Here is an 18,739-nt window from a genome sequence, read left to right as displayed (position 1 = left end):
CTCTGCGCTCCTATGACGTAGGATATGCTGTGTTCACCACCATGTGGAGAAAGCGTTGATTGGAGGACACAGTGTTAGAGAAGTGTCAATCATTTTTATAGTAAAGTCGGGCGGCCGAGGAATCGTTGCTGTATGAAGTTTTAAAAATAAGAATTGCGGGTATAGATAGAGATAGATTGAAAATGATGAATGAAACTTATGCTAATTTTGAATGATATTTAAGAAATAGTTAACAAGTGCACACAAGTTTACCTTGCCTTTAAACCTAAGTGTAGAGCATTGCCTTATACAGTCATCTGTTTTTATTGTTTTGTGTAAGAAGTTAACTGGGTATGGTAGTTAAATCTAGGATTATGGGCAGGACGACGTTAGACCACATCTACTACTACAACATTGTGTTTTTTGAAGTTTTTACTATGGGAATATGGAATAAAGATTTTTGGTGCTGGATTATTCTCCTGGTTATGTAGGATGGTACCACAGCTGATGAAGGTGGATGTTTCAATGTTTTGATGGCCATGTCCCCCAATTTTAGTTTGTAGGTTTGAAATAAAGGGTTCTCATTATGGTTATCTCTTAGTTGGAATTTGTGGGTGAGCTCTATGGATGATGTGGTACAATTAGGTTTATTTAGGTTGGTGATGTGAGGGGACTTTATTAGATTAGCTAGTTAAGTCACTATAAATTTTAAGGGCCTGGTAACGGATGTGGATGGAGGCGGTTGAAGGTTTGGATGATAACCTCTCAGTGATTTTTTTTTTTTTTTTTAATCAGTGGTTTTGGAAGGAAATTATCTCATGTCTCTTATTCTCGGCTTTGTCTCTATGTGTATTGCTGCTTTCAACCAGATGTTCTCTAATTAGATGTTGGGTTGTGGAAGCCTCTGATCTGATGGGTTTTTCTTTAAGCTGAGGAGGAACAGATGCGTGTGTGTACTTGTGTGTTTATAATCTGTGTCCCTAACATGTGATTTATTGTGTCTGTAATCCATGTGTATTACAGTGTCTGCATTCATTAATGTGCTCGTCTATTGCATTGTATTGGCAATATGATAATCAGGACACATAAAAAGCACACCAATATATAACTGCATGTAGACAACTCTTCATATGGTAAGTAAGCTACATAGCTCATTCACATACACGCAGCACATACACAAAAACAGAGCAGACAAACAGTGTCAGTTTAGGATCCCACCTGTCAGTTGTGGGCATGTGGTTATTTTGGGCTCCTCTTTTCCTGGGCCGCCCCTCGGCCAGCACTTGGTGCCAGTGTGTGTGAGTATTCAGAATGCAGACTGTTCCACTGTGAGAAGTTTAAACCATCTAAAAAATAAAATATTTTAAAAAAAGGTGAGTCAGGGCTGGGGTGGTGTCTGGCAAAATACACATGGTGCAGAGATTCATTTAGAGAAGTTTGTATTCTTTATGAGACCCTGGCTTTGTAACTCTGTGATTGTAACACAGGAAGACAGGCATAACTGCTCACTGTGAGATAGGCTGGCACGCCCACTGAGCGTGTGAGGAAAATTGAACAGACACCGCACATGAGAGAACAAGCAAGGCTGGTATGGTCTCTGTGTGCTACTATATTTAGCCTAAAAGAGTGTGTGTGCGTATATAAATGTATGTCTTTGTGTGTGTGTGTGTGTGTGTGTATGTATGAGTTGTGTGTTTGTATGCCTAATATATGTATATATTTGTGTGTATGTATATATGAATATGTGTGTGTGCATGTATATGTATATATGCCTTTGTAATGTATATATGAATATATGTGTCTGTGCATATATATATATATATATACACACATATACACACACAAAATTATTTGTTTGTATGTGTATATGCAAATGCATGTCTGTATGTGTGCATACACACACACGCACATATATATACATACACAGATTTAAAGAGACATTAAGCTTTAAAAATGTCTATCAAGTACGATAAAAGTTAAAGCTTTTCAGTCAGAACGTTTATAGTACCGATTAGTGACAAAGAACCAAATGGACTGATAAGTAATACTCCCCACAGCTAGGGATGGGCAAATGTTTTGCAACATTCGAAAAATGAAACACATTCGTTTGTTCGTTTGGAATTTCGAATCTTTGTACAACATTGTAAAATTCGTTTAATGTAATAGTAATTCTAATGCTTTCTTTAAATGTAATATTCTAAATATGCAATATTCGAAATAGAAACATTCAAATTGATATATTGGTATTTATTATGTATCAATTTACTAAATTCCCTACCACATGAACTATTGAGCTGAATAGTATTTATTAAATCGAATGTTACATTTGAAATATCAAAATGTGGACATTTGATCTAATTATAAACATTTGAATTTGAAAGTGACATTCGAAAGCTGTAAATAGCATTTGATTATAGAATTTTTAAGAATATTCAGCCTTATCAACATTCTATTATGTAAATCAAATTTCTACAATAAATTTGTTCTAACGTTCAAATTTGAATATAAACACATTCGCCCATCCCTACCCACAGCCCTATTTGTGAACAGTGATGTGCCACATAAGCATAAATACAAAAAAAAGAATGTTTTGTTTTCCGTACAGGAACATTCATTGAAAAAAAACAACAAAGAAACACAGTTTTGTAGTTTAAAACACACTTTTTTTAGATGCAACAAATAAAACAAATTGCTTTAATATCCTTTTTCATTTTCACTTATATATGAAAAAGGGTTTAAATTAGTACTATAGACAAACAGAGAGTAGTGATTTAAAAAGAATTAAGTTGTAAAATTGCACACAAATTAATGTACATTTTAAATAGACAAACTATTGCAATACACATCTGTTATCGAAAATGCTTCTAGTAAAAGTTGTCATTGTCTCAGTGATAGTTTCTATCCGGTATAGAGCAGAAGAACATATACCTTGTACACCTGCATGATACCACGGTGACAGCTCAGAGAGCCAGGACTAGCATGTATTTGATGCAAACTGAATCATTGCCAACACAACACAAGCTGTCTGAGCAGACCTAGCTTTTGTGCAGGTGCACGGGGAATATATACACAGTAAAAGCGCTCACTGAAACAGAACTTTTACTAGAAGCATTTTTGCTAATAAAAATGTACTGCAAAACGGTTTCTGTAATTCAAAGCTGAAATGTAAATGAGTCTTGAGTGCTATATCTTTTTAACCCATTGATTGCTAGAATAAAAATTGCAGGGGTAATGTACCCATTTATTGCTCTGATCATTCATGTCAAACAGGGGGCTAAATCAGTGCGACAAACCTCCTTGATTGCTCAGTGCACACGCATTAGCCTGAATCCCACTGGTTAATCTAGGAGTTAACTAACTGCTATGTAACAACCCCTGTGTGTTTAACTCCTGCCAAGGACAGCTGGACACACCCCATGAGCCAATTAGGAGAGCATATGTGAATAGCCACCAAACACTGCCCAACTTAGAAGTGGAAGTGTATTGCCTCTCTACAAGGGGTTTTAACTATGCTTTTAATCCCTTTGCAAATGTTAAGCACATAGTTAAAGAAATACAAGTGTACCAATGTATAATGCTCTAATGTATTAGCACCTTTTACTATTGCACTTTATGTCTCTTTAAATTCTGGCATTTTTATTCTCCCCACCCCAGTTAGTTATACACACAATTATATCTAAATGACATAGTAAAGTGATGGTAGATTTTGCATGCAGAGTATGTATACATCCCATTGCTAAAGTGGGCAAGCTTTAATCTGTGTTCATCCATTGTGCTGTCTCTTTAATTACATATTTATATTTATGTAGTTATAAATACCTAATTATAGATACATATGGGATATATATATATATACACACACACACACACGCACGTGTTTTTTTTAGGAATATATTCTATTATGTAAAAACATTGGAAGAAGTGGCTCTGTGTCACATTTTGCTTTGAGCCCAGCAGGTTCTAATTATGCCGTTGGCTGTGTGCACGAGTCCTGCTGTTCATAAGCACTGTAAAAGTAACTATTATATAATTTGTCATCACATGCATTATAATTTGTGATCAGAGTGATTGGTCAAGTCGTAATAATTTTTTGTACAGTCGCTGCCGTAATTCAACTACACACTATGATAAAATATGTAATAAACAATATACCGGGAATATCACCCTCCAAGGGCGCGATCCGATATCGATCGCAGTTTGCGGCGCAAGCGAGGGAACCGGCGTCGCCCGCAGTTTCAGCTCGCAACTCGAGCCATCCCATATAAGTCGCCGTCAGATGCTAACGTGCCGTAAGTCTCACAAACCAGCGATGTCCAGAAATCTGCGTAAGTACAAATTTCTGGCGTTGCCAGTGACTTGCGGCACGTTAGAAACTGCCGGCGCCTATAAAACCTGACTAAAGTTTAAAACACCCGCACTGTCTAACACGCCTCCCTAACATAGCCCGCACTGTCTAACACGCCTCCCTAACATAGCCCGCACTGTCTAACCCTCTATCCGCTATCCCCCCTCACTAGCCTAACAATAAAAAAGCTATTAACCCCTAAACCGCCGCTCCTTTACCCCGCCGCAACCTAATAAAGTTATTAACCCCTAAACCGCCGCTCCCGTACCCCGCCGCCAGCTATATTATATCTATAACCCCCTAAAGTGAGCCCCTAACACCGCCACCATCTATATTAAAATTATTAACCCCTAATGTAAGCCCCTTACACCGCCGCCATCTCTATTAAAATTATTAACCCCTAATTTAATCTACCTACCCCGCCGCCAGCTATATTATCTATATTAACCCTAAGTATATTATAGTTAATATAGGTATTACATTATATATATTAACTATATTAACCCTAATTATATTAGGGTTAATATAGTTAATATAGTTACTATAGTATTTATATTAACTATATTAACTCTATCTAACCCTAACTAAATTTATATTAAATTAATCTAATTCATTTATAAACTAAAATATTCCTATTTAAATCTAAATACTTACCTATAAAATAAACCCTAAGATAGCTACAATATAATTAATAATTACATTGTAGCTATGTTAGGGTTAATATTTATTTTACAGGTAAATTGTTAATTATTTTAACTAGGTATAATAGATATTAAATAGTTATTAACTATTTAATATCTACCTAGTTAAAATAATTACCCAATTACCTGTAAAATAAATCCTAACCTAAGTTATAAATACACCTACACTATCAATAAATTTAATAAATTACAAACATCTATCTAAAAATACAATTAAATTAACTAAACTAAATTACAAAAAAAAACAAACACTAAATTACAAAAAATAAAAAAAAGATTACAAGATATTTAAGCTAATTACACCTATTCTAAGCACCCTAATAAAATAATAAACCCCCAAAATAAAAAAAATTCCCTGCCCTATTCTAAATTCAACAAATTTCAAAGCTCTTTACCTTACCAGCCCTTAAAAGGGCCTTTTGTGGGGCATGCCCCAAAGAATTCAGCTCTTTTGCATACAACAAATACAATACCCCCCCCCCATTACAACCCACCACCCACATACCCCTATTCTAAACCCACCCAAACCCCCCTTAAAAAAGCCTAACACTACCCCCCTGAAGATCTCCCTACCTTGTCTTCACCACACCGGGCCGAACTCCTGATCCGATCCGGGCGATGTCTTCCTCCAAGCGGCAAAGAAGAATTCTTCCTCCGGCGACGTCTTCCTCCAAGCGGCAGCAAAGTCTTCATTCTTTTGGCGGCATCTTCAATCTTCTTTCTTCGCTCCGCTGCCGCGGAGCATCCATCCCGGCCGACTGCTGAACTTGGAATGAGGTACCTTTAAATGACGTCATCCAAGATGGCGTCCGCCGAATTCCGATTGGCTGATAGGATTCTATCAGCCAATCGGAATTAAGTTAAAAAAATCTGATTGGCTGATTGAATCAGCCAATCAGATTCAAGTTCAATCCGATTGGCTCATCCAATCAGCCAATCAGATTGAGCTCGCATTCTATTGGCTGTTCCGATCAGCCAATTTTTCTAGTTAGTTTAGAGAGTTACGGGGCTCCAATAGTCAGCGTAAGGCTTCTTACGGCTGCTTTTTGTGGCGAGGTGAAAATGGAGTAAGTTTTCTCCATTTTCGCCACGTAAGTCCTTACGCTGCATATTGGATACCAAACTGCGCAGGTTTGGTATACCTGCCTATGGCCCAAAAAACTGCGGGCGACGGCAGAAATATACGGGCGTAACTTCTAGGTTACGCCGTATATGTGATACCAAACCCGCGCAAATATTGGCGTCGCCGGCTTTTGCGGGAGACGATTTATATCGGATCGACCCCCAAGTGTCCAAGACTTGTTGACATTTAAGCAGCATATACATGTTACATGTCATCAGAATGGGACAATATTTTGCACTTTTGCCAGATGTTCACCAAAATGTGTGATAAAGAACATGGAATAGATGCAACCCATTCTGTGCTTTAGTATAAACTATATGAAAAGAGCAATGTGTGAGGGAGGAGGCTAGCACTGCAGCTGCTCACAGGATATTTAGATCATAGCATAGCTGAGTGTATACTAGCATAAAGTTGCCCTACTTAGTTTGTTTTATAAAAGTATATATTTTACCCAAATACCTTCATATATATATATATATATAAATATGTATTTATAAATAAATAGAACATATTCTATGTGAAGAACATTGGAATGTGAAATATTAATGTTTTCATGTTGGGTTAATACACTTGAGAAAACACGACAGGCTATGTACACGAGCAGGGTGTTAAGTCCCCCCCCCCCCCCCACAGATGGATACTAGTTCCCTTCTGTGGTGCTGGTCCTTGCTGTTGGATTTATAGCGCAAGAAGTTTAATCTCTTTTCCAATAATGTTAAGTCTCCCCCCCGCTGTTCTTGCTCCATTTACTTCTATGGGGGAATACTTTAATACAATCGCGATTTTCTAAGTTCGGCTTTTTGCATGCAAGTTTATTTTCAATTTACGGGCGCTATCCGACGCATGCAAAAAACTTACTTCTAGCATAGTTAACACACAAGCAGGAGGGCTAAATTGCACTCCACTGGTAAACTAGCCAAGTGGAAGGCTGACATCAGTGCTGCTGCGGCCTTTGATGTACCTGTGCTGTATATACATTTAATGGTGTAGCTATGTATGGGAGGGAGAAACTGAGACTTCTTCATTAGGTTACTTTCATATTTAAATATCACAAAATTGTAAATAATTGAGATATTAAATTACCTCTCGTCTCTTTCCCATGCAGTGATGAACGGAAGCAGCCACTCCCCTACCGCTATCAATGGAGCCCCCTCCACTCCCAATGGTTTCAGCAATGGTCCTTCAGCTTCGTCTTCAGCAGCTCTAACCAATCAACAACTTCCGCCAGCCTGCGGAGCCCGACAGCTCAGCAAACTGAAGCGTTTCCTTACTACACTGCAGCAGTTTGGTAGTGATATTTCTCCTGAAATTGGCGAGCGAGTGAGGACACTGGTTTTGGGGCTGGTGGTGAGTATTCAAATTTTCGGAGATATTGATATTACAGAGAGAGATGTCACCTGACCTCTTTCAATCTGACATAAAATAATTATTTAAAAGAGCAAAAGTAATATTGTTTAACTATAAAAAAAATTGTATCAAGACTAAACTTTTTTAATAATAGACCAGTGCAGAGAAAAGATGTAACTTATCATGATATGGTATAGTTTATTACACTGTCTGATAAGATATTCTAGTTCATAAACTGTCATTCTCATGACTGAGCTCAATGATAATTAAAAGGGACAGTAAACACCTTGAGATTTTAAAATATATATATAAAATATATATTGCATAGTGAAACAACTTTGCAATATACTTTTATTAATTATTTTGCTCCCTTTTCATATAATTTAGCTCTGAAATTGTGGCTTTTCTAATTCTTTGAAATGATAAAGCACACTGCAGACTTCTCAAGGCTAATTCTGCCACATATATTTACCTAATTGGCTTTAACAGATAAAAACTGCAAAACAATGCACTTTATACTAACATTTTGACTGGGGCTAGCCTTGTTGTCTGAAGACTCAAGCCCTGATTAGTTCCTCCAAATAAAGCAAACGGAGGGTGGCTTTTGGCTATTAAAAAAAAACAAAAGCATTGCAGCAAACAGGATTTGAATTTGTTGCTATTCTGTAGCAAGACAACAAACATGCATTAAAGGGACAGTCTACACCAGAATTTTTATTGTTTTAAAAGATAGATAATCCCTTTATTACCCATTCCCCAGTTTTGCATAACCAACACAGTTATATTAATATACTTTTAACCTCTGTGATTATCTTGTATCTAAGCCTCTGCAGACTACCCCCTTATTTCAGTTCTTTTGACAGACTTGCAGTTTAGCCAATCAGTGCCTGCTCCCAGATAACTTAACGTGCACGAGCACAGTGTTATCTATATGAAATACATGAACTAACACCCTCTAGTTGTGAAAAACTGTTAAAATGCATTCTGAAAAGAGGTGGCCTTCAAGGTCTAAGAAATTAGCATATGAACCTCTTAGGTTAAGCTTTCAACTAAGAATACCAAGAGAACAAAGCAAAATTGGTGATAAAAGTAAATTGAAAAATTGTTTAAAATGACATGCTCTATCTGAATCATGAAAGTTTATTTTGGCCTAGACTGTCCCTTTAATAATTACAAGGCGTTTGCTGTCCCTTTAAGCAGGTAGAAGGATGACTTACAGAATTACAGTGTTTTAAAAGGACATTCTAATGCCAAAATAAAATGCTCTAATTGTTTAATTGGTTATTTTTGCATGTACATGATGAAGTCTTCATAAATTGAAGGCTTTGTGGTATTAATACGTGTAGCTGTAAAGAAAGAAAGGATGACTTGATAAAATAAAAATAATATACCAACAATGTATTTACAGAATGATTACTTTATTAATTATAGTCATTCATGGAATATTATTATGTCGGAATACTTGGGATATGCATAAAGTTATCTTGAAGCGTAATGAAACCTACATTGTAGATAGACTGTTTCAATAGATTAATAAGGAATTGGAGTTCATCTCTCTGGAAACAAAACTCTCACTATAATTAATATAGTCTACGGGGGTTTATGCAAATATGTAGCAGAGCCATCTAGGGAAGGCGAAGAGGAATTTTCAGTTGCTGATTGCTGCAATAAAAAGTTGATTTTAGCTTAATAAAGTGTAAAGGAATAAATTTGAATTTTGAAACGTGTGTGTTCGGTGTCTGTTACTGCTGGAAATAGTATTCAGACATGTTACAGTTATTAATTAGTATATATTGTATATATTCTGAATTTGTTTTATCCATAAAGGGACAGAAAGGTTCAAATTGAAATGTGCATTGGTGCATTTCAATGTGAAATAGAAGCATTGTTGCAATGTACTTCCCCTGTTTTTCTGCAGCATACGCACATATCCTGTGAGGGCCCGTGCACCAGTATTCAAACACAATGGGGCCCATTTAACAAGCTCCGTAGGCTATGAAGCAGCGGTCTAACCCTGCTCCATAACCCTGTCCGCCTGCTCTGAGCAGGCGGACAGAGCAATTCAACCCGATCGAGTACGATCAGGTTGATTGACAGCTCCCTGCTGGCGGCCGATTGGCCGTGAGTCAGCAGGGGGCGGCGTTGCACCAGCAGCTCTTGTGAGCTGCTGGTGCAATGCTGAATACTGAGAGCGTATTGCTCTCCGTATTCAGCGAGGTCTGGCGGACCTGATCCGCATTGTCGGATCAGGTCCGCCAGACCTTGTTAAATATAGGCCTATGCCTGTTCAGAAAGGTGGCTGTGGTGTGAATTGCTTCTGAAGACCTAATTTGTGTCATACAAGCTACATTTGACCCTCTGAGAAAGTGTGATGTTTAAATACTGGTGCACGGCCCTTACAGGAAATGTGCGTATTCTGCAGAACAACAGTAATAACTTTTACTAGAAACATTTTTGCTAATGGAAGTATATTGAAAAAATCATTATATTTCAAATTTAAATGCACCCATGCACATTTCACTTTTGTACTTTCTATCCCTTTAAAGGGACAAACTTGAAATGTTATTTCCATAAAATGTTCCATTATGCATAGTAAAAAAAAGAAAAATCGTTATCTACCATCATTGTAATTTGTACCTGTTTTTTGCTGCATTTTATTGGATCCTTTGGGATTCTGAACTCTGCCTCTAAAACATTCTACCCAGAGATTGTTTGACAATTAAATTTATTTATATCTGCCACCAATAATGGGTACAGTAAAAAGGGATAGGATAAACAATGCCTTATCCTGGATCGCAAAACAATACAAATTGTGCTAACAAAAGGATAGTTTTAAACGCATTTTACATATGTATTTTGTCTTCATTTTTTTGTGACAATGTGGTACTCAACTGCTGATAGATACTATGAATAAATATTTAAAGAAATACTTTTATTTCAATTTAATTCACACTCTGTAGTCTGGTCAGGTCGTATAATCATCTTACTTTGTCTGGTCCCCGGATCTGATAAATAAAACTACACTAAAGTTCTAATTGATGCTGATTTCAGAAAGAATTCTGAATAAGGGAAGGCATTTCAGGTTTTATTTCAGATTTAAACATTCATTTTACTGATATGGGTTGGGGAAAAGGAAAAGCAATCAGACAATGTTATGCAGCTATGAGACAATTTCAAGTCTACTATTTAATAATTATTTGTATGGTGTGAGGTTTATTGATATGTTTTGATGGGAATGATACAGATAATATATTGAATATATTTTTGCTTCTCTCACAGAATTCAACACTTACTATTGAGGAGTTCCACTCCAAGCTACAAGAAGCAACTAACTTTCCTCTCCGTCCTTTTGTTATCCCATTCTTAAAGGTATGAGCACTTGTACTTACCACTGATATGACCACCATGTACACGTTCCTCTTTACATCGCTTGACCCTGGTGCCCACTGTATTTTGACTTTGCACCCTTTTAAAGTTTCATGGTATCTCGAGGCTTCTCATTATCGCAAGGCTTCTAAATTCCTTTTTTGTATCATATTGTGGCAACATTTCTTAATACTTGTCCAGTCTACCTGTGCTTCACACATACCATATCCGTTTCCTTTAGGCCAACCTACCGTTGCTGCAGCGGGAACTCTTGCACTGTGCCCGTTTAGCTAAACAGAGTCCTGCTCAGTACCTGGCTCAACATGAACAGCTCCTACTTGATGTCAGCGCCTCCAGCTCTTCTAGTGACTCATCTGACCTCGTCTTAGAGGTGAATGAAAATGGCAAGCGTAGGACCCCCGACAGGTAATAGACTGTCTTTTTCCATGTTCTTAAAGGTACACTAAACCCATTTTTTTTTCTTTTATAATTCAGATAGATCATGCAATTTTAAGCAACTTTCTAATTTACTCCTATTATCAAATTTTCTTCATTCTATTGCTATCTTTATTTAAAAAGCAGGAATGTGATGCATAGGAGCTGGCCCATTTTTGGTTGAGAACCTGGGTTATGCTTGCTTATTGGTGGGTAAATGTCAGCCTCCAATAAGCAAGCGCTATCCATGGTGCTGAACCTAAAATGGGCTGGCTGCTAAGATTTGATTCCTGCTTTTAAAATAGAGATAGCAAGAGAACGAAGAAAAATTGATAATAGGAGTAAATTAGAAAGTTGATTAAAATGTCATGCTATATCTGAATCATGAAAGAAAAAAATTGGGTTTAGTGTCCCTTTAAGCCGAGAATGGTAAATCCTTCCTGTGAGAACTCTTACACTGTTTAATACTCTGATATGGAATAGTTTAAATGGCAAGCGATTATGTAAATATGTATAAGAACGGCAGCCCTAAAATGTCATCTGAAAGTTAGGCATAAAGTATATCTCAGTCACTCAGGTTCTCATTCAATCATTTTGACTGTTCCTAGTGTATTTGGATAGATTTATGTGTTGTTAATAATCGTGATAATTGAAATGGATAGAGATTTCTGTGTTTACCCTAAAAGCTCAACTGAGCAGTTCATTTAAGGGTCCTGGGCTTGGGGATTTTGGAAACAATGGTGCTTTGGTTCATCGTTCCTGGTCTGTAAAGAACACTAAGTGTAATGCATTTCATTTAGATTAACTGCAACCATAATCACCAACAACATAAAACCTTCTCTGAAGGCTTTCCACATGATGAGTCTAGGTTGTCCATAATCACCAACAACATAAAACCTTCTCTGAAGGCTTTCCACATGATGAGTCTAGGTTGTCTAAAATGTACCTGCACTGGGGTTATTTCACATGACTTCATATAGTGTCCCACATCAGAATGGAATGTGCAGGAGCTCTAATTACCAAATGCTTCATGACAAGAGTATCCTTAAACACATTATTGTCTGAATGTAGTATCATTCATGCCTGAAGCAGAAAAAAATAAAAAAGTATATAAAATGTATTTATATTAAAAAAATATATAGCGTTAACATAATACACAAAATAAATATAAAACTTCTTGAAAGGTCTTTGTTTGTTAAGGAAATGCTTGTACATTAGTTGTCGATTAAAGGGAAACAACTATATAGTTCACCCTAAAACTGCTCGTCTTAGACTAATGTGCCGTTCCTTTCTGTCTCATTAATGTGGATCTTTTTTGTGGATCAGGACCAAAGAGAGCTCGCAGGAAGGTCTGCACCCGGAACATCTCAGCAAGCGACCCTGCACTTCAAGTCCTGCACAAAGATTTAGCCCCACAAATGGACTCCTTCACCCGCCCACCAATGGGCTCCCACATCCTCCCACTAATGGGCTCCCGCACCCAACACCACCCCCTACTCAACATTATCGTTTGGAGGACATGGTGATGGCGCATCATTACCGGCACACAGACCCAAGGGAGCTACGAGAGCGCCACCGTCAGGCAGGTGAGAAACAGTATGTGCCTGAAAGATGAAGGATCATGCGAAAGAAGCTGTTGAGGGTACTAAGAATGTCAGATTATTCAAAATACACATTTTAGATTATATAATGTACTCCCATATTATTCAGCAATATATTAGTGAAAATTATTTCACTATTACAGTACAAGTAGTTTTTTTTTTTTTAAAAATAATGGCTTCTGGTAATCCCACTGGAGTTGTGATAATTGGGGGCCACAATGGTAGTTAGATGATGGTATCACTAATTATATGAAGCATCATAATTTATGATGATGACCACAGGTCAGTGTGATCATACAACTATACAGTTAAATGGATTGTAAGTATTATAGAAGTTTTATTATGTAAAATGCATTATTTTGTGAGATTATAATCTCTGTAGATCTGTATTACACTATACATATAAACACACTTAAATGTTACATGTCCCGAATCATGCCATATCTCTTCCCCAGCTGTGCACGAGGTTATTGATCACAGACTTACTGAGCGTGAGTGGGCAGAGGAGTGGAAGCATCTCAACAATGTGAGTAGGCACAATCATCATACAGAAAGAGAAAACGATAGAAGGTTTGGTGGATCGAAGGAACTTTGGCTTTAGCGAATCATTCCTGCTTTCTTTTTTGTCAGCTCTTGAACTGCATTATGGACATGGTAGAGAAAACACGGCGTTCTTTGACCGTGCTTCGTCGATGCCAAGAAGCTGACCGTGAAGAGCTCAACCATTGGATCAGGCGCTACAGTGATGCAGAGGACATGAAGAAAACGGTCAGCTCTTCAACTCAACCATCCCGACAGCATAACAGCTCCACTAGTACGGACTCTCCAGCAGGTAACCAATGTAGTGTATGCAAGGCTGGACAGAAAAAGTAGTGCATTTACAACAATATTAATTTTCTATAGTGTGTAGTGATTACTTACTGGTCTACTGTATGTTATGTCTCAATCCAGATACCCCACGAGATTTCTTACACAGGCCTCAGTCAGGGTACATGCCAGAGGAGATCTGGAGGAAGGCAGGTGAGTGATAATTTCTGGAGACACAAAATGTAGTTAGATATCAGTGTATACAACAGGAAATCATTTTAAATGTTCCCGACACAGAAACAATTATTTGGAGATGGGCAGGTCTAGTTTAGCTAGTGACATGCAGCGTTTAAAAACACATTGTAGTGCAAACATTATAGGCTCTAATTTTTGCACTATGAACCCAGTATTATAACCCTGTGGTTAACCATAAAGTTAAAGTACCATTCGGAAGCTGCAGATATCCTTTTTTCGTGGGTTAAAACAAACTTGGTAGTGGTAAAATTAGATGCTCTAACAAAAGAGATCATGTAATTTGTGCACTACAATGTCACTTAAAATGACTTAAAATGTTACTCTTAAAATGACATAAAGCTTCAATGAGAAACATTTCTGCCCTTTCAACAAAGGATACCAAGAGAATAAAGCAAATTTAATAGCAGAAGTAAATCAACAAGTTGTTCATGTTCTATCTGAATAATAAAAGAAAAACATGTTGGTTTTGTGTCCCTTTAAGTCAGCTCTGTAGCGGCAATGTATGAGCTAAGCATGGCTGTTGATTGATGTCTAAGAACATGAGCTGCTTGTGATTGACTCTCCAGTCTGTTCTCAGTGCATAAACCAGTAGTGCATTGCCATTCCAGAGCTGACTCAGCCACAATACTTCAGTAGGATACTGGATAGCTTAACAGAACATAATAGTAAAATTGAAATGTACCTGGGTGCTTTTCAGTTTTCAATAGAAGCATTTCCACAACTTACCTGTTAGCAAAAATACTTCTTTTAAAAGTTATTAGTGTTTCAGAGGCATATGTACATATGTTGCATGTGCCCAGTGCGCCCATATTTAAACAACAAACCTGTCCAGAGAGAGCAACCACCACCAGCCTTCTGAGCAAGCTTGGTGCTTGAATGCTGGTGCAGCATATGTACATATGCCACTGAAAAATAAATAACTATTCCTAAAAGCAATTTTGCTAATACAAGTATATTGTAAAAAAGCTTCCATACAAATTTAAGTTGTATTCATGCACATTTAAATTTGTGTTATGTCCCTTTCATATTTATGACAGTCTTTTGCATATACCTTACTTTCTTTTATTTCACTTCTTTATTGGTCCATTGTAGACTGTTTTTGCAAATATAATTATGATTCGCCGCATGCCAGTATACCATTTCTGGCGGTGTCCATAGCTATTAATGGTGGGACAGTGCACGTAATATAAAAATTAGGTTGCCAGGATAATTTTTAGTTACCTTGTTTGACTTGTAATTCTGCAAAGCAACTACAATTTATTGGAAATAAAGTAATAATCACCTACGACAAAGCCCATTCTATTGCATTGCTTATTCTGAGAAAAAATGTGCTAGCATACATTTGGAGAGATAAAGCAGTGAGAACTGAAGGGGTAAAATGATTAGAAATATCATGAGACCTCTGGGAATCTTTTTTAGACACAACCAAGGAATGACTGTTTAGTCTACTCATTAGGGCTGTGAAACTCATTTTAAATTAAAAAAAATAGGTACGGTTTGAATTTTGTACATTTCTAGTATGATTTTAACTTGCGTTTTGAAACCTCATTGTGCATTAAATATTATTTTTACTGTGTACATAATAAGGTTTCCTCCTGCATAATTTAAATTACAATTTGGCTGCATACCTTTAATATGTATTATCATTATGATTTTTAAAGCAAAAACTTTATTATTTTTAGTTTACAATTTCATCACAATTTTTTTTTTTTATTGAGCGCTATATTGTAATGTGTATGTTTCTCCTTCATATACAGAAATGTAGGGAACACCTCTTAGCAAGAGACACAGCTCTTAAAGTAAATTTTGCTTTTCCAGAATCCTGTGACATTTTTACGTAACCTCATCTGAGGGGAGCCTTAGGGAATTAACTGGTGCTTAAATCTATTTGCTGCAGAAACTGTTGATACTCTACAAATAACAGATATTAATAATTTGCATATGGATCTGTGTTGTGATACCTTATAAAAAAATAGTAGTAGTCCTGGCATCTCTTCTGAGCTGTCTCTTTGTCCACAGAGGAGGCGGTGAACGAGGTGAAACGTCAGGCCATGTCAGAGCTGCAAAAAGCTGTATCAGAAGCAGAGCGCAAAGCGCACGACCTCATTACCTTGGAACGTGCCAAGATGGAGCGAGCATTGGCAGAAGCAAAGCGTCAAGCGTCTGATGATGCTGTGTCAGTCATCAGCCAGCAGGAGGATTCAAGTGAGGTAACGGTCTTGCGGCTTGGAGTAGAAGGCAGCCGCATCTCAGATTGAGATCAGAACATTAAAATCAAGTTTATACATGCATAGTATATATCAGCAATTAAAGACAAATCACTGTGCAGAATGTTGTAGGGTCAGTTCTCTTTAAATTGCAGAATCCTCTCCAGCTTCTCTATGAGCAGCGAAAGAAAAACACATAAGGCTAGGTTACAAGTGGCGCGCTAGCGATATAGGAATATTGCACCCACGCTAACTTGCACTGAGTTAAAAGTAAACGTGTTCGCTTGAGTACAATCAAATTTAATGCACGATTATAAGGGTTAAAAATTATATGGTATATGGCCATGTATTTGACTGCAAAGGACTATAATATATAAATATAAATAAAATGTGGTCTAAATAAGAATTGAAAAATAATATTTAATAATGTGTTTTATTGTGTATTGACTGTAAATATTTAACATTTCATTTCTTCACTTTTTATGATAATTTTTTTTATATATATATATATATATATATATATATATATATATATATATATATATATACACAGTATCTCACAAAAGTGAGTACAATCCTCACATTTTTGTAAATATTTTATTATATCTTTTCATGTGACAACACTGAAGAAATTACACTTTGCTACAATGTAAAGTAGTGAGTGTACAGCCTGTATAACAGTGTAATATTGCTGTCCCCTCAAAATAATTCAACACACAGCCATTAATGTCTAAACCATTGGCAACAAAAGTGAGTACACCCCTAAGTGGAAATGTACAAATTGGGCTCAAAGTGTCAATATTTTGTGTGGCCACCATTATTTTCCAGCACTGCCTTAACCCTCTTGGGCATGGAGTTCAACAGAGCTTCACAGGTTGCCACTTGAGTCCTCTTCCTCACGGAGCTGGTGGATGTTAGAGACCTTGCGCTTTGAGGATGCCCCACAGATGCTCAATAGAGTTTAGGTCTGGAGATATGCTTGGCCAGTCCATCACCTTTACCCTCAGCTTCTTTAGCAAGGAAGTGGTCATCTTGGAGGTGTTTTTGGGGTCGTTAAATTGGAATACTTCCCTTTGGCCCAGTCTCCGAAGGGAGGGGATCATGCTCTGCTTCAGTATGTCACAGTACATGTTGGTATTCATGGTTCCCTCAATGAACTGTAGCTCCCCAGTGCCGGCAGCACTCATGCAGGCCCAGACCATGACACTCCCACCACCATGCTTGACTGTAGGCAAGACACACTTGTCTTTATACTCCTCACCTGGTTGCTGCCACACACGCTTGACACCATCTGAACCAAATAGGTTTATCTTGGTCTCATCGGACCACAGAACATGGTTCCAGTAATCTATGTCCTTAGACTGCTTGTCTTCAGCAAACTGCAGGCTTTCTTGTGCATCATCTTTAGAAGAGGCTTCCTTCTGGGACGACAGCCATGCAGACCTATTTGATGTAGTGTGCGGCGTATCGTCTAAGCACTGACAGGCTGACCCCCCACCCCTTCAACCTCTGCAGCAATGCTGGCAGCACTCATACGTCTAGTTCCCAAAGACAACCTCTGGGTATGATGCTGAGCATGTGCACTCAACTTCTTTGGTTGACCATGGCGAGGCCTGTTCTGAGTGGAACCTGTCCTGTGAAACCGCTGTATGGTCTTGCCCACCGTGCTGCAGCTCAGTTTCAGGGTCTCGGCAATCTTCTTATAGCCTAGGCCATCTTTATGTAGAGCAACAATTCTTTTTGTCAGATCCTCAGAGAGTTCTTTGCCATGAGGTGCCATGTTGAACTACCAGTATGAGAGAGTGGGAGAGCAATAACACCAAATTTAACACACCTGCTCCCCATTCACACCTGAGAACTTGTAACACTAACGAGTCACATGACACCGGGGAGGGAAAATGGCTAATTGGGCCAAATTTGAACATTTCCACTTAGGGGTGTACTCACTTTTGTTGCCAATGGTTTAGACATTAATGGCTGTGTGTTGAGTTATTTTGAGGGGACAGCAAATTTACACTGTTATACAGGATGTACACTCACTACTTTACATTGTAGCAAAGTGTAATTTCTTCAGTGTTGTCACATGAAAAGATATAATAAAATATTTACAAAAATGTAAGAGGTGTACTCACTTTTGTGAGATACTATATATATATATATATATATATATATATATATATATATATACATATATATATGATAATGTTAACGTACATTATATATCTCTATACCTATGTATCTATAGGAATAGATATATAGGTCCTTTAGTTAGCACACAACAGGTTTTGCTTGCACGCAATACTTTTACTTTCAACTTATGCACGCTAACCCTTGCAAAAAGATTACTTTTAGCCATATTTACTCTAAAGCGGGAGCACTAAATAGTATGCCACTTGTAATCTAGCCCATAATTACAGCAAAACTGGGAAAAATAAATAATGGAAATACATAAAGTTTTTATTAATTCTTATACATTATTAAAGGGACATGAAACCCAACATTTTTCTTTCATGATTCAGATAGAGCGTAGAATTTTAAACAACTTTCTATTTTACTTCTGTTATCAATTTTTC

At 37.4% G+C, this 18,739-nt stretch overlaps 1 protein-coding gene across 8 annotated transcripts in view; it reads left to right on the top strand.

The window, feature by feature from the left end:
• CBFA2T3 (CBFA2/RUNX1 partner transcriptional co-repressor 3) overlaps window positions 1-18,739 on the top strand; it is a 62,835-nt gene that overhangs the window by 38,431 nt on the left and 5,665 nt on the right. For 4 of the 8 annotated variants that reach the window (XM_053715850.1, XM_053713454.1, XM_053714904.1 and 1 more), the window contains 8 exons: window positions 7,254-7,495; window positions 10,775-10,864; window positions 11,103-11,287; window positions 12,623-12,882; window positions 13,353-13,423; window positions 13,528-13,729; window positions 13,849-13,917; window positions 15,979-16,169. In XM_053715850.1, the coding sequence (XP_053571825.1) occupies window positions 7,256-7,495; window positions 10,775-10,864; window positions 11,103-11,287; window positions 12,623-12,882; window positions 13,353-13,423; window positions 13,528-13,729; window positions 13,849-13,917; window positions 15,979-16,169 (1,308 nt within the window). In that variant the 5' untranslated portion in view covers window positions 7,254-7,255. Of the gene's footprint in view, window positions 1-1,474; window positions 1,568-3,762; window positions 3,995-7,253; window positions 7,496-10,774; window positions 10,865-11,102; window positions 11,288-12,622; window positions 12,883-13,352; window positions 13,424-13,527; window positions 13,730-13,848; window positions 13,918-15,978; window positions 16,170-18,739 lie in introns of those variants that run through there. The other 4 variants (XM_053716022.1, XM_053715587.1, XM_053716676.1 and 1 more) reach the window with 4 other exon arrangements.

The sequence above is a fragment of the Bombina bombina genome, chromosome 1 (assembly GCF_027579735.1).
Source record: "Bombina bombina isolate aBomBom1 chromosome 1, aBomBom1.pri, whole genome shotgun sequence".
In the NCBI taxonomy this organism is placed as follows: domain Eukaryota; kingdom Metazoa; phylum Chordata; class Amphibia; order Anura; family Bombinatoridae; genus Bombina; species Bombina bombina.
This window is presented reverse-complemented; position numbering and strand designations above follow the sequence as displayed.